Below are 21,761 nucleotides of genomic sequence, written 5' to 3' on the forward strand. Positions count from 1 at the left end.
CCCTCAGAGTGTTTTCCAGGCACCCTGAATGCTACTTGGGAGGCCAAAAAAAAAAATTGGAGAGAGAAAACAGAAATTAAAATACTGGCATAAGAGTTTGACTACTAGAACAGAACAGAGTGTTTTAAAACATACCGATGGGTTGAAAGGGGGTGGAGAACAGGCCTATGAATATCATGGACCTTGTCTATTGTCATACCAAAGCCAATAAAATAAGATTAAGTGAGCAGCAAATGGTGTTGAGAAAACTGGCTCATTTGCTACATAAAGAAAGTTTTATATCTATGTCAGATACAAAATTAAAGCTGGATGACTGGATTAAAAAGTTAATGTGAAGAATAAAATATAAAACATAAAGAGATATTTTTGGTCACCCCCAAATTAAAGATTTTTTTAAATGGTTAAACACAAAATTAGTGGAGGGGAGGGGATACCAGCACACAAAACACATTGCTTGTCTCTTGAGAGCTCTTGAGAAGCCCAGGGGTGGACCACATGTGCTAACAAACAGCCAAATCTAAATGAGAATGAAACACAGCAGATATTTAGAAATGAAAAAAAAACAAACACCTTCCCCCCACCCCTGAAACACACACACACACACACACACACACACACACACACACACAGAATAACAGTGAAACTGTGCAGCTCTAATAACCTCAGAGAAGTTAACTTTTAGTTCCTAGCTGCTTCCTTCAAGGTCTCCAAACACAATTCAAGTCATGGATTTGTTACTGCAACATTCTTGAATTTTATTTTTTACATCAAGAGAAATCCATTCACTATACAACATATTTTATTCACTATACAACATATTTTAGAAACGTTTACAATTGAACAGTCATCACTTCTGTGGTTTAAAATTTTATTTCCCTGTTAGTTATGAACATCTTTCATATGCCTATTGTAATCAGTATGTATTCTTTGGAGAAAACATTCGGCTCTTCTGAATGAGATGTTTAACACGAGTGAGAATGGCAACTATCAAAAATGCCGGAAATAACCAGTGCTGGAAAGGATATGGTGAAAATATCACTATTGGTGGGAATGTTGTCTGGTTCAGCTTCTTTTTGGCCTCTAGCCCCCAAACAGAAAGATATTCATTTTAAAAGATACATGCATTCATGTTTGTCATGTTTGTTGCCGTGCATAGTACAATAGCCAGGATAAGAAAACAATGCAAATATCTAATGACGCATGAACAGAAAGCTGGTGTGTATGTGTGTGTGTGTGTGTGTGTGTGTGTGTGTGTGTGTGTATTCCATATATATGTGGAATACTACGCATTCATTAAGATGAAATCATGCAATTCACTGTACTTGCAGGGTTTCATGTTAAGCAAAATTAAGAGAAGGGAAAATACCAGATGCTCTCACTTACCTGGTGTATGGAGTGACAAAACAAGGAAATAGATGGTATCAAATGATAACAAACCTTGGCCCTGGATTACAGAACTAAAGAATACCAAACACAAACTCAGGTGAGGGAGTGACAATGAGAAGGCAGACTGGAAGGGATATTGGTAGAGGGTAAAATTGATGGAAGGTCTTAAACATTTTGGTGGTAGTGAAGGATGGTAATTCTGTACATAAAAACCATGAGGGGCTGGAGTACAGTGGGTAGGTCATTTTCCTTGCACACAGCCATCCCAGGGTTGATCCCAGACTCCCCATATGGTCCTCAAGTGTTCCAGGGGTAATCCCTGAGCACTGTGCCAGAAGTGAGCCAGAAGTACATTCAGTTGTGGACCCAAAACCAAAAACAAACAAACATTAACAGTAATGTAAACATGTGACCAAAATTTTAATTAAAAAATTAATAATGAAATCTAGAATGTGGAAAACCACTTCATACATTTTTTAGATTATTGAATCTTCAGGAATGATGTCAGTATTCCAAATATTTGAAAATATTTTTACCCATTATTATTACTAGAGGAGATCACCTTTATTTTTAGAGTGAAATATTATCAAATATATCTCCACAATAGGCTTAAAAAGCTTCATTTAATTGATTTCTTTCTAATATGTGATAAATCATTCATAGCATCTCAATTTATATCATAGGATTTCAAAATCATTATTGAATCACATGATTCCATAACAGCTTTTGAAAAACACAAGTGGACTATATTATAGGATTATATTATAGGAACCTGAATTTTATGTAATGTACATACTCTATTTAACACTGCTGGAGAAAGTATTATACTAAATCCTCTGGTGTAAAATTGAAAATAATCTAGGAAAGAGTAATAAATGGTAATCATGGCTACTACATATGATATTACTATATATATAACTACATATGATATTACTATATATATAGTATCATAGCTACTATAGTTTGGGGGCCACATCCAGTAGTCCTCAGGGGTTACTACTGGCTCTGCACTCCTGGCAGTGCTCTGGGGACCAAATGGGATGCTGGGAGTCAAACCCAGATCAGTTGCATGCAAAACAAGTATGGTACCTGCTGTATGATCACTCTGACCTAATGAAATATTTAATATCCATCATGTCTATAAGCATAGCGCATTTCTATACATCTTAATAAAATGGTCATTATAAATTATACTTTAAAAGTGCATTAAAATAAAATTAGACTTATAATTACAAAAAAGTAGAATGGGAAAAGGGCATCTAGAAATGAGTAAGAAGCTTAAGATAATATTCAACTTCTTCCTTGTGTGTTAAAATAGATTTCAGAGAAATAGTCTTAGAACAAGAGGATTAGTTGGGATAAGTATGAAGTAATTGTTGTAAATAATGGCTCAAATCTGCTTTTAAGATAGAGACTATTAACTGGAACCTCAACACAAGTACGGTGCTATGAACATTAAATGGCAATGAAAGGAGTTAAGAAATGGAATTAGCAGCAAGCACCTTAATAACTATAGGTACGGACTGTTGAGTATGCAAATTATCCTATCAAGCACATTCTAATTTTTTTGCTTCGTCTCCCATACACCCTCAGAAGGAAAGCAGAGTGCAGTGGGTATAAAAGTAATTCTATGAGCCAAAAGGTAAGGACTGGGGGTAATTATGAGACTCCCCTAGTCAGGAGCTTCTCTTTCAGATAGATGAGACTGGTCTCCGGGACTGCAAGAAAGCATAACTCAGGCCCTAACAAAGCATACCCATGTGACTATTCTGCTGCCCAGCAGAGCGTATCATGCCCTGTGGATCAACACTGGTTTCCCTGTTCTTCGTTTACGTAAGCTGCTTTTTGAGACAGCAGAATTGAGAAAGTTGTCCAGAGCACAAAGAGTCCACCATCTTTCAATCTGCCATTTGGTTGTTAATAAAACACTTTTCCAACCTGTCATCCTGTCAGTTGGCTGACTCCAGGAAGCAGCCACAGAACCAGAAATTCCAGGTTACAAAAGTAAATACTGAAATTGCGGATATAATACAAAGTATTACATCCAGATAAGACAACTAATGAATATTCACTTTCTTGATCATAATGATTGCATTTAAAAGCAGTATTTGTAAGATGATACATACCTCAAAGAAGATCAGGGTAATGAAAAATCTTGTCATAAGAAATTGAAATATTTTAGTTAATGAGGACACATACATTTCTGCACCAAGCTACACTTTTGTTCAAGTATATTTCCTTTATTCACTTAAAATACCTGTTCATGCTTTTCATGTTCAGTGGTTACAGTGCCACATTTGAATCGACTTAACACATCAAGTAGTCACTGCTTGAAGATATTAAAATTGATTTTAAATCTCAGTACAGGTATGCCCATCTAAGTACTGCTTACTAGCCATGCAGGAACTCTTACGAAATCTAAAATGACAGTACTTTTTCTTCTGAGATCAGAGTATAATTCTTACCTAAGAGTTGAGGGCCCAGAGCAATAGTAAAAAGGGGTAGGGCATTTGCCTTGCATGTGGCTGACTTGGATTTGATCCCCAGCACCCGTATGGTATGCAGAGTCTCCAGGAGTGACCCCTAAGCACGGGGCCAGAAGTAACCCCTGAGGACAGTCAGATGTGGCCCCCAAATAAAATAAAACAAACAAAACAAAGAAATAAAGCAAACAAGTTGAACCACTATAGGAACAAAGAAAAATTTAATGATTATGTGAATTATTTCTGTGTATGAAGAATGATAGCTAGAACCTTTATTATATTTATAGAAAACAGTAGACTAATGTCATTTCACCTTTAAATTACAGGAAAATAAACAAACCTATGTATAAACTCAGAGATGTATGAATACAACAAATAGCTTTTAGTCCATTAGTCCAGTGAGATGAAGGCATCACTAAGCTTTTCCTAGTTATCCCAAATCAAGGTATTAAAGATGCAGTGAATATGAAATTGTTAGATATTTATATATATGTATAGATTTATATTCTTTTCAGACATTGCAAAATTTATAACAAAATGTCTTGTGGGGATACTATTAAATTCCAGATACAATCAGTGAAATGTTAGGTTCCCATACAGATGTTTAAGAAATATTTTGCAAGTCAATAAGTGGGCTTTGTGATAATTTCCACCTTTGGGGATGTTTATGCTCAGGGCGTCCTCCTGGCTCTGATCTCAGGGATCACATCTGGTTGTAGAGGGCCATAAGTAGTGCCAGGGATGACCAGGAATCAGAGTCAGCCATGTGCAAGACAAGTGCCTTGATGTCTGTACTATCACTTTGGTCTAGATAATATTCAAAATTTTGTTACCAGGCAGAATTAGTTTTATGACAAGAACCAGTAATAGGAGTACTTTATGCTTTAACATGTTAATTACACTTAAGTTTTGTACTATTTCAGCTGCATTTTAGTAATGTTTGGAATGGTGGTTATGTGGCATCTTAAGCATTAAAAGATTTTTCTCTTAAAATTATGAATTAGGGGAAACTGACTCTAAGTTACAAGTTTTTAGCAATAACTAGTTTTATAAGGGATGTATGTACGAATGTATGTATATTTATTTTTGTATTTTATTTACTACTCACTGACTTCCATTGGTATCTGATATTTCCTTTTTCTTTCTTTTTAGTACTGTCTCTAACATTTGTATATCACTAGTGTACACAACTTATTTTTGTTTTTTTGTTGTTTTTTTTTAAAGTTGATCATGCCCATGAAGGCAAGCCAGAATAGACTGAACAGCATATCCCAATGTTCTCAGAAAGCAATATGCCATTGTGTCAATTATGGCTCACTGACAAAAAATGCATGTTATTCATATATAAATTGCTCATTATATCCAGTCACATTAAACCTCTGTTCACACATATCAAAACAGTTAATTCTTTAAGAAATAATATAAATTGCTCATTCCATATTAAAACAAAGATTTTCACAGTTCAAGGATCACATACTCTGGTTCTATATCCATCCAACAATTAATAATCTTTTCACCATTCTGACTTGGAAAAAATAATATTTATAAAGTCAAAGTGTTGCTTCTGAAATACGATATTTTTTCTATCCTTTGTTGCCAAAAATACTACAAATCCTCTACAAGATGAAAAAATTGCTCAACTCTCTTACTTAGATATTCAAACTACATTAAATTCCATAAGAAAATTAAATTTTTTAATGAGAAGAAAGAGCATCTACAACACAAATCCTAAAATTGACATACATAATATTTTACATTGCAATGCATATCTTATGGGAGACATGAGTGAGATTGTGGCTCAGTTTCTTTTCATAAATTAAATTATCTATTTAATTTGCAGTACCCAGACTGGAGAGATAGCACAGCAGATAGGGCATTTGCCTTGCATGTGGCCAACCAGGGTTTGATTCCTCCTTCCCTCTCAGAGAGCCTGGCAAGCTACAGATAGTATCCTGCCTACACGGCAGAGTCTGGCAAGCTACCCGTGGCATATTCAATATGCCAAAAAAAAGTAAAGCAAGTCTCACAATAGAGATGTTACTGACGACCAATCGAGCAAATTCATGAACAACGGACTGACAGTGCTGCTACAATTTGCAGTACCCATTGGCACTTAACTACAGATATTAATTTAGAGCTCGGTTTATGGTCATGCTCAAAAATTAGCAATCATATTCTAATCTATAATTAAAGAGTAAATTTTCTACATTTGCTTGCCTTTTTTAGAAAGAAAATCTAAAAATACTTAAATGCTAGAAAATTAGTGTCAACAAAACAAAAATCTAATTTGGTGTCACTGAAGTATACCAAATCACCTCATAATATTTTTAAGGTAAACCTTGTTCAATACAGTACCTACATATTTCTTTTAAACACACTCAAACCTACCAATTTCACATGTAAGAAATGATTACACACAAAAAAAGGATGATACTTATGAATATTGAACAAATATGTTACCAATCATATAATCCAATCAGGTGTCTTAGTTTAACTTATTTGATTGTTAAAAATATCTTTATGGAGCTGAAGAATCTGATATTACACAATAGAACTTTTCTTCCCTCCGACCACTATTATATTATATTGAATACAGCAGGCAGAAAAAAAAAGTTTCACTTTATGTAAAATATACTATATAGATTTTATAAGCTATATAAATAGAAAATAAACTTGGAGAAATTCATTGTTTACTACAAACATCCAAATCTTGGTAAATTACAAAAATTAGAATTCTTTCATATAAGCCCTTCAAATGATATTTTAAGATTTTCCCTGATGATCAGTTTAAAGGCACCAAATCCATAAATTTAAACCAGTCATATACAATGAAATAAATGTTCTATATGGCTAAGCAATGCAACTATAAATTATTTTATATAAAAGAAGGAAAATACAATTTTAAACCTTAATATATGAGATGCGTGCATAATTTTTATATGCAATATTTATATGGTTGTGTTTTGGCTATTAAAAAATGGCAAATCAACTCTTTACCTGCAGAACAGCAAATGTAGGAAAATAAGTATTCAATGAAAGGTCTGACCACTTCTATCTTTGAAATCAAATGCATTTTCAATATTTCATTATTTCAAAAGCAATGCATTCAAAGGACAGTCTTAAATAAAATTACATAGATCTGAATGTTCATTTATTCAGAGAAGATACTAAATTGAAGATGCCCACTTGATTGCAGATATTTGTTATTAGCATGAGACTCTTCAATTCTGTTATGCTTCATGAAACTGTCCACTAGGAAAGATAAAAATATGCAGAGAAAATAAATTTCGTTTAAAGTTATGTAAAAATGTTCAATAAACAAAAGGTAAGAAAATACTAAATATATGTAGACAAAACTGTTTTGTATAACAATTAGTAAGTGTTTACAAAATAGTCAAAGTCTGAAATATGATATATGATGGAATTAAAATTTTAAGTGAAATAAGAAATATCTGCGTCTAATAGGTAGATATACCTAAAAATAGCTAATAAGTGACGAAGAAAAAAATACCACAAAACAAAAACTGCAAAAGAACTGAATTAAGAAATAGATTTTCTTAAATGAAAGAAAAGAAATAATATTTTTCAGTGGTATAACAAAGTCTTTTCCTTGCTTGGTAAGAGAAACCTCCATTTGTGGTTCTGTTTAATCAAGTCTATTAAACCTACAACATCAGGGGGGTGGAGAGCTAGTACAGGAAGTAGAGTTCTTGCCTTGCATGCTGCTGCACCGTACCAGGAACAGTGATGCCCCAGTGCAGAGCAAGGAGTAAACCCTGAGCACCACTGGGTGTGGCCCCAAACCAAAAATTTTTTTTAAAACAATTTGCAATGACAAGTTCTGGAAACACAACTGCTAAAGGCCTAGAGAAATTTAGCAATATTGATTAATGTTTTCCAGTACTCTCAATAAATACTGAGGGAACATATATATTTATATATATATATATATATATACACACACACACACACATATATATAAATATGTGTGTGTGTGTGTGTGTATTTTAACTTGTTTTGAAAAGGTCAATCCAAGTAAATTTGCTTTTATTCAAGATTTCTTAAAGAGTTAGAAAGTTCCTTTATTATTTTTGCCGTTTTATTCTTTTATGGTTTGTTTTAAGACCATATCCAGGGGTGCTCATTACTCATTACTCCTGGGTCTTATCTCAGGAATCATTCCTGGCAATGCTGGGGATTGAACCATGCTTTAACCTTTAACTTCATACTAACTCTAACTCTCTGGACCTTTAAGTATACAAATACAGGGGCTGGAGCAATAGTACAGCAGGTAGGACGTTTGCTTTGCACGCGGCCGACCCGGGTTCGATTTCCAGCATCCCATATGGTCCCCCGAGCACTGCCAGGACTAATTCCTGAGTGCATGAACCAAGAGTAATCCCTAAGCATTGCCAGTGTGACTCAAAAAGCAATATATATATATATATATATATGTGTGTGTGTGTACATATGAACATATATTTATAAAAGTATATGTAATATACATATAATTATAGAACTATATATAACACATATATCTATATAAGCTTATATAAGTAATATAATTAAATAATAAATATATAATAATAAAATAGAAATAACACTTATTTAGAATACATAACATAATATATTATCTATCATGTAATCATATGTAATTATATCATATAATATACTGCAACCATATAATAAATATACATATATGATTATGATATATAATATTGCATATAATATATATCCTGTAGCACTGTAGCACTGTCATCCCTTTGTTTATCGATTTGCTCAAGCAGGTAACGTCTCCATTGTGAGACTTGTCTCTGTTTTTGGCATATTGAATATGCCACGGGTAGCTTGCCAGGCTCTGCCATGCGAGTGGGATTCTCTCAGTAGCTTGCTGGGCTCTCCCAGAGAGATGGAGGAATTGAACCAGGGTCAGCCGCATGCAAGGCAAATGCCCTGCCTGCTGTGCTATTGCTCCAGTCCAATATATATCATATACTATAATATATAACATGCATATTATGTTATTTATTATATTATATATTACAATATATAAATATATAAACAATACTTACATAAATATACTTAATATAAAACAAATATATAGAGATGTATTTGTAGTTTATTGTGAAATCCCTGAAAAGAGACATAGTATACTTTCATAGGATTTTAAAAATTTTATTTGTTTAATCATAGCACTCTAACTTCCACAATATGCCTTTCAGGGCTAGAATTAAAAATACTATAGTGATGATTCTCAATCTGTTCTGTTTATATAGTTAGGCGAAAATACAGAAGTAACATACACACACAAATAAGGCTTGTCTCTGTGATATTCCTGAACCTTACCACCTCTGTCAAGGTGTTCACAATCTGCCCAATTGGAAAATTAGGGGTATACATATATATGTAGGTTATTATAAACAGTTTTGAGAGCAAAACTCACAAATAGCTAAAAACGAGTATTCAGAAAAATCACTGAGGTTAAATACAAATGAATAAAATGAATGACATTATTTTTCACTAATATGACATTGTAATTTCACAGTTTAGATATTTTCCTTTAAAAAATGACCAAAGAATAAATTCTTTTTTTTTTCCTTTTTGGGTCACACCTGACGATGCACATGGGTTACTCCTGGCTCTGCACTCAGGAATTACTCCTGGTGGTGCTCAGGGGACCATATGGGATGCTGGGAATCGAACTTGGGTCGGCCACATGCAAGGCAAATGCCTTACCCGCTGTGCTATCACTCCAGCCCCAGAATAAATTCTTAATTGATTATTATTTTCCTTATAAAATAAAGTTTCTGTGTATGTACCAAATTATAAAGATCCCCACGTCAGGAACCTTCTTTAATTTGCCACCATTAAATTTTGACTGCTTCAAAATTCAATTGCTACCCTGAGAGGTATATGTGTTGCTTCCACTCCTCTATACATCCTATTGTTCAAATCAACATATGCATAAAGCAGAAAGCTCAAAAAAATCTCAAGATATTCAGAGAATAGTAAAGATTGCAAAACTAGAACTTATATAGTGAGATGTAGTAAGACCAATGGACAGGTTACATAAGTATAAAACACTGAGTTATAGGGTTATACACAAGATAAACATTTGGGAAAAAATCTATTCAAACATCAGTTAAATAACTGATCAGTTTTCCAGACTATATTACTTATCCTTATACATTAATTCCAAAAAGTTTAATATTCATTCTCAAAAGAAGATTCCTGACAAGAATGCCACTTAAGTTTTTAAAGATTTACATTAATAAAATCTTAAGTTCATTTAATACTTACTCTTAGTCCACCTTCTGATGGAGGACCAGCTGTAGCCATTTGTTTTTCTAGTTTTTCTCTTTTTCTTTTCCTCTCTTCTACAGAGTGAACATCCTGGATGCCCCGAGATGCGGCCTTTAAAGAATATGTTAATGGGTAAAGAAAAACATCAAAATCAGTATCCAGTTACCAAAAGGGGAGATTATTCACTGAAACAAATAATTAACACATATAAACAGCATTAGATACAATATATAAAAATAATATAAAATGTAATCTCTATTTTGGGTAACTTGCAACTTCGTCAATATACCCCCAAAACTTATTTCACACCGCCTTATAAGGCAGGGCCATGTTATGTCAAGTTTAAAAAGGCATGTCACATATAGAAGGCATCTGTATGACAATATTTTTACACATTAAATGATAAAAATGCTTTAAATAATTTTGAAAAACGGGTACCTTTAAAGATAAAATTACAGGATATCAGATAGCATTAGCACTAGACAATTTTAGAAATTGAAATCTATTAAAAATAAAGAAGCTAGATAGTGCAGCGGGTAAGGCACTTGCCTTTGGCCCACCAGGATTTGGTCCTCAGCATCACATAGGGTCCCCTGAGCCCATCATGAGTGACCCTTGAGTGCAGAGCCAGAAGTAAACCCTCAGCACCTCTAGATGTAGCCCAATACTCAATACATACATCCACACATCCATAAGTTTAACGTTAATTATCTACTGAGGTAGAATATTATTTTTGCTCTGACCTCCTTCTGTCTTCTCTCTGCAGCCTCTGCAAGTTTTGCTCTTTTCTCTTCCTGAGGGAAATGTGTAAAAAAATAACACACATGATTACAAATAATATAATTTTACAATATATCATTGCAAATAACTTAGACCTTTGTGCACGTGATAATGTATACAAAATATTTGGAAACGGCCCACATCATATCACTAAGAATGTCACTCTTTCTAATATGTAAAATTCTCAATTTTTCTGCATTTCATTCTTACAATCATTATTGGGTGATTTTCCAATTAATTCAATGTTATCAACACGATTATTAATAATGACTTGAAACAAGCACACACTGAAATATATCTTCTACATCTTCTACAAATATACATAAAATGTGAAGTTTGGCCTAGTAAGTAAATCTATGGTTTGACATTGTCAGTTACAAAAGAAATGAAGTACCCTGTAGTTTTAAGATAATGTTGAGAAAGTGATTCTCAGTGTGTAGGAAAGAAAGAATTTGGGGAATTTTACAAGAGGTAGTTCCAGTTTTGGAAACTACATATTACATTTTGATACCAAGTATTACTTAATTATAGAATATTTACATAACAAGGCAATAGTAATATTGTTTTGGGGAACTGCGTGATCGCTTTGTTTTTCATCTCCCAAATGTGCAAGCATAAGAGAGAGCCTTATCATGTCTCACAACTGTTGTAGTTGCTGGGCATGGGGCAGGGAAAACAAAAACGGTAAATTCTACCCACATGCATCTTATTTCTGTTCTAAGATGGGGACACAGTTAATCATAAACAAGCATATACAGAGTTCAGATAGAAGGAAAAGTTGTGTGGGGAGAGTGTAGTGGATAAAATGGGCGGGGATTATAGTGTGGGTTGTATTTTATGTAGGACTGTCGAGTCTCCCTGATAAAGAGGCATTCATGCGGCGAGCTTGGTAGTTATCTGAGGGCGCAAGGGACAGCGCTGGGATGGGGGAGGGGGTGGGCTTAACAAATGCTGGTGTTTTGATACACCCCAAGTAAACAAATCAGCAACATTTGAAAGAAGCAGTAGCAAGACAAGATAAACTTTCTCATGAACTCCCACATCACTTTTTTCATACCTAAAAATCAAACGGCAGAAAACTTCAGAGCACTTTCCTAAAAAACTCATTTCCTCCAACGAAATTTAGGTAAATAGGAGAAAGTCCAAAATTCTGCTTTCAACAGACCGTAAAGATTCAGTTAAAACCAGGAAGCTCCAAGTGTAAACGGACCGAATCCCAAGCCATCTAATCTAGTTAAATTTAAATTTCCCCAGACAATTTTTTAAATATAAGTATTTCCTTAATTTCGATGAGCTAATTTATCTTTGGAATAGATTTCTCCTTTATCTGAAAGTGCAAACAAAGCCGAGCACCCTGTATTTTTATTATTGCTAAAGATGACAGGACATGTTACATAACATTACACATTGTACTGCAGCCTGTACACAATATATAATATTTCTTAAGGAAGGAAGACCTTAGATGTTTAGCAAACCTCACACTAAAATAAAAAAGTCATTCATACAGTGCCATATCGTACGATAAAGTGCAAGAATCCGGGACTTGGTGGAGCACCTTCTTTGAACAGCTCGTACAGACACAAGAAAAGGCACATCTTCTAAGGCAGTAAACACTTCAGAACAAGAACCCGGAATCTCTCTCTTTTGCACCCGAGCTCCGTCTCCTGCTTCGCCAACAATCGCACCGTTTGCGTCCACCTGTGTCCTACCAACAGTCAAATCAGCCAGATGTTCAAGTCAGCCAGATGTTCAAGACCCCAGCGACACCTCCGGCCCACACTCGAGCTCAGCAAAGTGAACAGCCCGGCACGGGAACCCCCAGAGTCTCCGCTGCGGGTCCACAGGAGACCCCAGTCCCTCACGCCACCAGCTAGTTTTCGGGCCCGTGCCCCCGAGTTCAACGGTCCGGCGGCCTGGACCCCGCTGCTCGGGGCCTCCCCGGCGCGCCCCGCTGGGGAACAGGTGCACGGGGACGCGGGGATGCGGCCTTACTCACCAGGCTCGGAGAGGGGGGCTTAGACTCCCCGGGGCAGGGAAAACACATCCCCATCGGAAGAGCAACTGGAGGTGGGGGTGAGGGGGGTCCCCACTCCCGGCCCGCCCCGGAGCAGGCGGCGCAAACTGCGCGGTCAGATCGCGGTCCCAGGTCGTCGGCGCTCGCCGCGGGGCCCCTACACCGGTCGGGCCGCTGAGCCCTGCCCCGCCCCGCCCCGCCCCGGCCCCGCCCCTTCCCGGAGGCCACGCCCCATCCCTCTGCAATTTCGCCCCACCCCCACACACAGAGGCTCCGCCCGCCCTGACCTTCCCTGGCGGCTAGTCCCGCACCCCTGCAGCTCCCCGTCCCGCAGGAGGCAGCTCCCCAGCCCCCACACCCACCCCCCCTGCCTCAAGCTGATCCTGTGCAGCCTGCCCAGCTCCGCTCTGGCAGTGCCAGCGGGCAAACTGGGCCTCGGTGCCAGTCAATGCCTGCTGCGCCTGGCTTTCGCCGGAGGGATGAAAAGACTTGGCCCTGGTCTCTCAGAAAAGCTCTTTGTGGCTGTCCTCGCTTGTCGTTTGCGGGACACAACTCTACAGTAGACGCGACCTGCTTTGTGAGCTGGGACTCTGCCTCCAGGAAATGAAGTGCAAATTGCAACCTGACTGCAGTGCCCCTTTTCTGCCCGCTAAGGGGCTAAGGGATGGTGCTCAGCCGCCTGAAGGTTATGCCATGCAGTGCCTGCCTCCGTGCAGAACCTCAGGAGTTTCTGCTGTTAGGTCTCAACTATCCCTTGAAGAATTAAGTTTTTAAAAACTTAAAAAAAGACTTTTTTTTTTGGTCTTTTCCCGAGGGGCGGGTGTGGGGAACACAGCAAGTGATGCTCAGGAGTTACTCCTGGCTCTGCACTCAGAAACTACTGTCCATGGCCACAAGTGACCTTCTGGATATGATACCAGGGACCTAACCCAGACTGGCCACCAGCAAGGCAAGAGCATTACCTGCTGTTCTATCTTGCTGGCCCCAAGAATGAAGTTTGATCTCTAGAAAAGTTTTCAGTGTCTCTTGAATGAATATGTAATAATCGCCTCGACATCTAAAATGCATCAGCTAATTTTAGGGAAGGACCTGAAATTCATTTCTAATTAGTTCCCAAGTAAAGCTGAAACTACTAAACTAATAAAATTTAAAATAATGTTTTTTTCTTACATTAGTTTTCCTTGCTTAATGAAAAAATCTTCAAACTTAAAAAATTCAATATGATGAGTTAGCACTTCAGAAATCTGTAGTCAACATTTTGATTTGCTCTTTCCCAGGCTGTTTTTTTTTTAACAGCTGCATGTTACTTTTATTATGTTATAAATTATTATGTTCTCATTCTAATTGTACAATTCAGAGAGTTTGAACAAAGGTAGACATTCATGTTGTCTAAGATATGCAGTATTTTCTTTCTTTTGAGGGGGGAGAGAGTCTTGAAGTGGGGGCCACACCCAGGTGTGCTGGGATTTTGTTTCTGGCTCTGTGCTCAGGGATCATCCTGGTAGTACTGGTCAGACCAGGTGCTGTCCCGGGGATCAATGGCAGAGTGGCTTCATGCATATTTTCATTAACAATGAAATATTAATGAATTAATATTAATGCAAGTTCCCTGGTTCTCATTCTGAGGCCATCCTCTTTGGTCAGGCCTGGCTCTAACAACTTCTCTTCCTGTGACTTGGACTCTGCACTTCTAGCATTGCTCACCAGTAACAGAATCTTGCAAAATTCGTTGAACCAGAATCCTCCCCCTCAATACCCACCCTCCCAGCATCTGATCTGTTTCCTCACTCTCCATGACCCCACTTCCCTCTCTGGGTGGTATTTGCTTAAGCCTGCTCAGGACTGCCTCTAGCAAGAACTCTCTTAGGTCAGTTGAGCCACAATTCCCCTCCTAACTCCCCATTCATTTCCTTTGAGTAATTTTCTGTTCTGAAACTCACTCTGCTCCTTGGTTTTAAATTCCCACACTTCAGTATCATTCAAAAAAGAACTCCATCTTTTCCTTTATTCTAAAATTCCATGCTAGCATTTTCCCTTGCATAAAGTCTTCCATTTTAACAAGTTAAATTACGATTATTCTCTCCTCATCTCATTGCCCACTAGTTGTTTTTTTTTTTTCTTAAATCTAATCGCTGTGAGATAGACATTACAAATCTGTTCATGATTTGGGTTTCAGTCATACAGTATTTCAACACCCATTCCTCCACCCGTGTACGTTTCCCAGTACAAGTATCTTCAGGTTCCCTCCTGTCACCCCCCTTCCATCCCTCTGTCTGCCTCTATGGCAGATGCTTTTCTTCTCTCTCTCTCTCTCTCTCTCTCTCTCTCTCTCTCTCTCTCTCTCTCTCTCTCATTGGGCATTGGCCCACTTTAAACTGATTCAGTCTTTTGTTCACAAACTTCTGCCAGCATAGTGGCACCACCTGCACTGTTAAGTGAGGCATACCTGGCCCCCTGGCCTCAGGTGCCCAATTAGGCATGTCCAGACCAGGAAGCCTGTGCTGTTTCAGAGACAGGGTGTTCTTATTTCCTGCCAGAATGAGGAAACTACTGGATTGGATGCATGATTTCATATCCCACCCACAAGACTTTCAAACCGCTCTCCTAGCCCTAGATCTCCTTTATCTGTAGAGGCAGGTGAGATAAGATTTCACAGAGGACTGACTCCCTGTGCCTAGGTACAAGTCCTCTTCCTCATTTATTCCCCTTTTAATTTACCAAGGCAGCTTCTTCAACAGAACACTATAGTTTTGGGTTTTTTTTTTATTTGTTTGCTTTGTGTGATTTTAGTTTTGTTTTTTTGAACCTCCCCAACCCTATTCGGGAAGCCCAGGGAACGGGACAGCAATTCTTGGCCATCCCTGCAGAGGTTCAATGCAAAAAGCAGAGGCTTGGGCATGGCTCCAGCCCTGCCTTGCTGGGGACTAGGGGCCTCCAGAGCCATGGCATATGAGAGTGCTCACCAACATCTTCTTTTTCTATCTCATTGTGATCTGGATTTGATTCCCCTAAAATAAATAATGATGGACATCTTTATTCATGGACCTGTTTTCTTTGGAGAAGTTTCTTCAAATTCTGACCATCTTTGAATTGATTTGTTCAGTTTTGGGGGCCACCCCTGGAGGTGCTCAGTGCTTACTCCTGGCTCTGTGCTCAGAGATTCTTCCTGGTGGTCTCTAGGTGGATCAAAACCGGTCATTGAATGTAAGGCAAGTGCTTACCAGCTACACTATTTTTCTGACCCCGCAATTGGTTTGTTTGATATCTAGTTGTGTGAGTTAAATATGTTATATATCTATCCCTTTTGTTTTTTATCTTATTTTATTTTGCTTTTTGGGTCACACCTGGCGATGCTCAGGGGTTACACCTGGCTCTGCATTCAGAAATAACTCCTGGCAGTGCTTGTGGGACCATATGGGATGCCAGGAATTGAGCCCAAGTCGGATGTGTGCAAGGCAAATGCCCTACCTGCTGTACTATCATTCCAGCCCCTATCTATCCTTTGAAAGCATCATTTGCTAATTTGTTCTTCTTCACTTTATTTGTTTTGATGAGTTTCTTTCCCTGTGAAGGAATTTTTTGGTCTAATGTTATTCCTGTTTATATAATTTTACTCCCCTCCCCCCACAACACACACTTTCACTTTAGGTGATAATCCATGAAGACATTGCTGTTACTTTTTCAAAAAAGTAGTTTTAACAATAGAACCATTATTATTTTCTGCATCATTCAGAGTATTGCTATTTTCTGTTTGTTTGTTTATTTTAGGGTCATGGTCCGCTGTGCTCAGGGCTTACTCCTGGTTCTCCACTCTGGGATCACTTCTGGTCAGACTCAGGCATCCTTATGGGGTGCTGGGAATTGAACCCAGGTAGGCCTTGTGCAAAGCAAGCGCCCTACCTACTATACTATCACTCCTGCCCCCATAAGTATTGCTATGTGTGTTAAATGCAGTTACATCAAATCCACCACCAGAGTGCCTGAATCCCTCTACCTTTGGCCTAGGATTCCTTCTCCACCTGCTTTAGATCTTAATTCAAAGTTATCAGAGCAGTTTACCATTGAAAATTGTCTACTCCATTATGTTGCTTTTTTATTACCAGCAAAATGAGTAAGACCATTTTGTGTTTAACTTTTTCTTACTTCAGTTTGCTTCCTCAACTCCATCCAAATTACACCTAATTGTGTAATTTTTATCTGATAGTTGAGTAATTATCCGTTGTGTATATACGACGCAATTTCCTTAACACTTCATCTGTTTGAGAGGCTCCTGGCTTGTTTTCAGTTTTTGGTTATTGTAAGTATTGATGCGATGAACATAAGTGGGTAGACATCCTTTCAGATTAGTGCTTTTGTGATTTAAAGGTAGATGACTTCAAGTGGGATTGCAAGGTAAAAGATAAATCCTATTTTTTTTCTAGTTCCATATCTTCTTCTGACTTTTTTTATTCTTTTTTATTGAATCACTGTGAGATACAGTTACAAAGTTTTCATATTTGATCCATCACCAAAAACACCCGCATACCCCCCTCCCACTCCCCCTCTGTCTGTGTGGCAGACAATTTTCACTTTACTCTTTCCTTACTTGGATTACATTCACTTTTCAACAGGAGTCTCACTATCATTATTTGGAGGTTTTCCTCCAACAGTCAGACATGTTGGATGGCATCATTAGATTGTATGTTTTTATTTTTCAGGAAAGGTCGCACGGCCGAGTAAGCGGCCTCGAGGTTTGGAGATGTCCCAAAACATCCCGGAGCCATGTTAGCGGAAGCTCAGTGTCACCGGGGCTCCATCTAGAGAAGGCGGGCTGGCTGTACCTGCTCCGTCCAGCTCCCCGGTGTTGCTGGCCCGGTCTGGGGTCCGGAGCATTCTCCGACCTGCGTTGCTTACCGGAACGCCTGGATTCTTTTCTGTTGAATGTGGTAAGATGGTGCCGAGGGTGGGTCGAGGGAGTGAAGATAAGTCCTATTTTTTAAGTTTTTGGAGAAGTCTCAAATTTTCATAGGCTAACCCAAGACACTCGTCCACCAACAGTGAATGCTATTCCTTTGTTCCTGATCCCTGCCATCACTTGTTGTTTCCATATTTTTGATATATCACCAGACAATTCTCCCTGGTGAGAAGTGATATCTCATTGTCATTTTGATTTACATTTTCCTGATAATCTGTGATAATAAAGATTTTTTTGTTCATATATGTGTTAGTTATCTTTGAGAAGTTGTTCATTTCATTTTCCCATTGCATGTGATATGTATGGAGGGATGTATTTGGCCACAGCCCACAGTGCTCAATGCTAACTCCTGGCCTTGGGCTCAGGAGGTTCTGCATGGTGCTGGTGTCAGACCCAGTGTCAGCTGTATGCAAGGCAAGTGCTTACCTTTTGTACTGTCTTTCTAGCTCCTCCCTATTTTTTAAGGGAGTTTGTTATTGAGCCTTGAGAATGTTTTATATACCTTGGATATTGACTCCTTGTCTGATGTGTGTCAAGTGAATATTTTCTCACAATCAATTATAAAATTGTCAATTTTATAAAATTAAATTTTAATTTAGTATTCAAGATTTAACTTTATGACACTTTAAATTATGCTCTAGCTTATGTGCGATACCAGTACATATGTCATTGGCTTTAGTTATATTTGATGTTTTAAAATATTTAAAATATTTTGTATAAATTCAAGTAATTATATATACATACAACAGAGGAAACCTGCTTTCCCATATTAAAGCAGAAGTAATCACTGTATCACTGTCATGCCGTTGTTCATCGATTTACTAGAGCGGGCACCAGTAACATCTCTATTACACTCAGCCCTGAGATTTTAGCAGCCTCTCCTTACTTATCTTTCCCAACGATTGGAGGCTTTTTCAGGGTCAGGGGAATGAGACATATTGTTACTGTTATTGGTATATCGAAAGTAGTAAAAGCATAAGTAAAATCACTAAAATATTACTTACAAATAAAATACATAAATATGCATTATTATTTGTTGAAAAGGAGAAAATTTTAAATTAATCCCAGATGAAAAGTAATAGTAAGATTGTGTGAGATTTAAGTGTGAAATTTAATAAAATTTTAGAGTCTTAGTCTTGGATATTAAATGACTGCACAGTTTATTTTGTTGAAATAAAGCATTGCCTTTGTATTTCAAATAAAGTCAAATCATGAAATACCACTTCAAGTAAGAAATCATCATATTTTGATTGGCACATGATTTCTTCTATTCAGACTACAGCTTCAAGATCACTAGAAGAAATGAAAATGTAAGAAAAGTTGTTCAATTAAGATGTTTATAAGAAACTTATTCAAACTATAACTTATTTAAAAGATCTTATGCAGAGAATACTTTATTATTAAAAATATTATATGGAGATCTAGATATGCTATTATAAAATAAATAGAGCCATATTCAGATAGAAACCAGATATGAAAATCTCTATTATCAAGTAAATACAATTTTTTTCTGAGTTAAGCAACAGACACTATAAGCAGGAATTTATAGAAGCCATAAACGATAATTTGGGAGAAATTCAATTCCGAAGTGATGGGTATGACAAAGATGTCAAGTATTCCTTTCCAAGGCCATAGTCTATGATTGTTTAAGAAAGTGTATTATACAAATTTGTTCAAAGAGTATTAAATCTTGAAATGATACAGAGTGAAATGAAAGAAAGTGAAAATAAGAAAAACAGGAAAATTATGAATACTAGTATTAACGTGGTTTTAAGATTAAACTATTTTGGTATAATTTCAATAGCTGTGGATACAGATAGAGATACAAAAAATACTTTTCAGACAGATGAATATAAAACTATTTTTTCAAACTTTTGCAGTCGTGTGCTCAAGCTTCATCATGCATCTACAATGTATTTGTTAATGTAGTACTTATACTTCAGACCCACGCCTACTGTTTTTTTTTTTAACCAAACCACTTATATAAAAGATGAGAAAAGAAAATGCAATAAAAATGATATGGAGAATTAAATATGCTATTAGCGGTAGGGCATTCGTCTTTCACGAGGCTGACCTGTGTTCAATTCCTCTGCCCCTTTTGGAGAGCCCGGCAAACTACCAAAAGTATCGCATCCCGCACAGCAGAGCCTGGCAAGCTGGGATGACAGTGACAGTGATAGTGATTATAAATTAAATAAGGTCATGTTCAGATAGATGCCAGATATAAAAAAAAAAGAACATCAAATAAAAATATATTTCTTCTGAGAAAATTAACAGGAAACTTTAATTTGTGTGACCTAGTTTTGAGGCTTATCAGTTTCATTCATTATTACATCACTATAAAAATAGTAATGAAGGATCAGAGAGAAAACATAGGGGGAAAGTACATTCCCTGCATGTAGTGGACCTGAGTTTCATCAGTTTCATTAGGTCCTAGTCAGTCATACCTAATCATGTCTTTATTCCAGTAGAATAAGGTTTAGAGATGAAAGATCATAGTTGAAAATGAAACAGCAGCAATCTTGCCCTAACTCAGCTGCAGTTTTCAACTAAATGTCTTTGATTTTGTTTTGGGGTTTTTATTTGTTTTTTTTTGTTTGTTTGTTTGTTTTAATGTTGCTATTGTTTGGGCGCCACATCTGCGCATTACTTGAAAGTACACTCAGACCTGGAGCAATAGTGCAGCGGATTGGGTGTTCGCCTTGCATGAGGTCGACCTGGGTTTGATTCCTCTGCCCCTCTCGAAGAGCCCGGCAAGCTACCAAGAGTATATGGCCCCCACAGCAGAGCCTGGCAAGCTTCCCGTGGTGTATTTGATATGCCAAAAACAGTAACAACAAGTAACAAGTCTCACAATGGAGACATTACTGGTGCCCGCTCGAGCAAATCGATGAGCAACGGGATGACAGTGGTACAGTGATACAGTGATACAGTCAGATCAATGTTCAGTGCTGCTGAAGGTGCCTTGTGCTTCGTGAGGTGCTAGGTATGGAACTGTGGCCTTCTATGTTAAAGCCACACACTCATTTCATTGATCGGTTTTCTTCTGACCCAAATCATAGGCATTTGTGAGTAGTTTAAAGTTTCCCCACTATCCAGGTTGATTGCCTGTAAAATCAGTCAATGTCCTGCATGGGACATAAATCTCAATATGTGACACAATCAGAATTAAAGAGTCAAGACAATTAGCTCCCCAAATCTGGATAGCATATTTGTATTAAATTGGTTTTGCAAAATGCAAATACGATTCAACTGTGAAATAAATAATAAAAATCTCAGAATACTAAATGTAACCATAGTCAATATTATCGTTTCTTCATGTTTCATTTACAGTGCAATTTTCAAAGTGAAGTCCAGAAAATGCTACCATTTATGAATGCTTAATTTTGTGTGAAAATATTTAACAAGCCAACCTTCTTCCTCACCTAAAGATATGTTCAAATTCAAACAAAATTTATTAAATAAAATTTGGATGAATTAGTTATTTTACTTTAGACATTCTAGGGTAAACATGTTATTTTTACTTGAGAACTATGCAGAAATTGATATACACTAAAGAAGTTGTGAATTTTCACATCGGTATAGATTATACAGTGTCTCTTATCTGTGGGATCCCCCTTTTTTTAAAATTTATTTTATTGAATCACCAAGTGGAAAGTTACAAAGTTCTCAGGCTTATATCTCAGTTACACAATGCTCAAACACCCATCCCTTCACCAGTGCCCATATTCCACCACCAATAAAAACAAAAACAAAAGCAAAAACAAAACAAACAAACAAAAACAAACAAACAAACAGTATACATCCCACCCCTCACCCCCCAACCCACCCCGTACGTGAG

General features: G+C 37.3%; 1 protein-coding gene across 1 annotated transcript; it reads right to left on the reverse strand.

The window, feature by feature from the left end:
* Positions 1–730: 730 nt before the first annotated feature.
* SVIP (small VCP interacting protein) lies at positions 731–13,152 on the reverse strand. The gene is made up of 4 exons (XM_055142167.1): positions 12,949–13,152; positions 10,916–10,966; positions 10,170–10,283; positions 731–7,121 (listed from the first exon to the last, which is right to left on the reverse strand). The coding sequence occupies exons 1-4, from the start codon at positions 13,000–13,002 to the stop codon at positions 7,107–7,109; spliced, it is 234 nt and encodes a 77-aa protein (XP_054998142.1). The 5' UTR covers positions 13,003–13,152; the 3' UTR covers positions 731–7,106.
* Between the last annotated feature and the right edge of the window lie 8,609 nt (positions 13,153–21,761).

The sequence above is a fragment of the Sorex araneus genome, chromosome 6 (genome assembly GCF_027595985.1).
Source record: "Sorex araneus isolate mSorAra2 chromosome 6, mSorAra2.pri, whole genome shotgun sequence".
NCBI classification, from domain to species: Eukaryota; Metazoa; Chordata; class Mammalia; order Eulipotyphla; family Soricidae; genus Sorex; species Sorex araneus.

Excerpts from the sequence above, each read along its gene's own strand:
- SVIP (XM_055142167.1), bottom strand. The coding sequence starts at position 13,002 with ATGGGGATGTGTTTTCCCTGCCCCGGGGAGTCTAAGCCCCCCTCTCCG. Across the intron at positions 10,967-12,948 it reads AGCCCCCCTCTCCGAGCCTG|GAAGAGAAAAGAGCAAAACT; the intron begins GTGAGTAAGGCC and ends CATTTCCCTCAG. Across the intron at positions 10,284-10,915 it reads CAGAGAGAAGACAGAAGGAG|GCCGCATCTCGGGGCATCCA; the intron begins GTCAGAGCAAAA and ends TATTCTTTAAAG.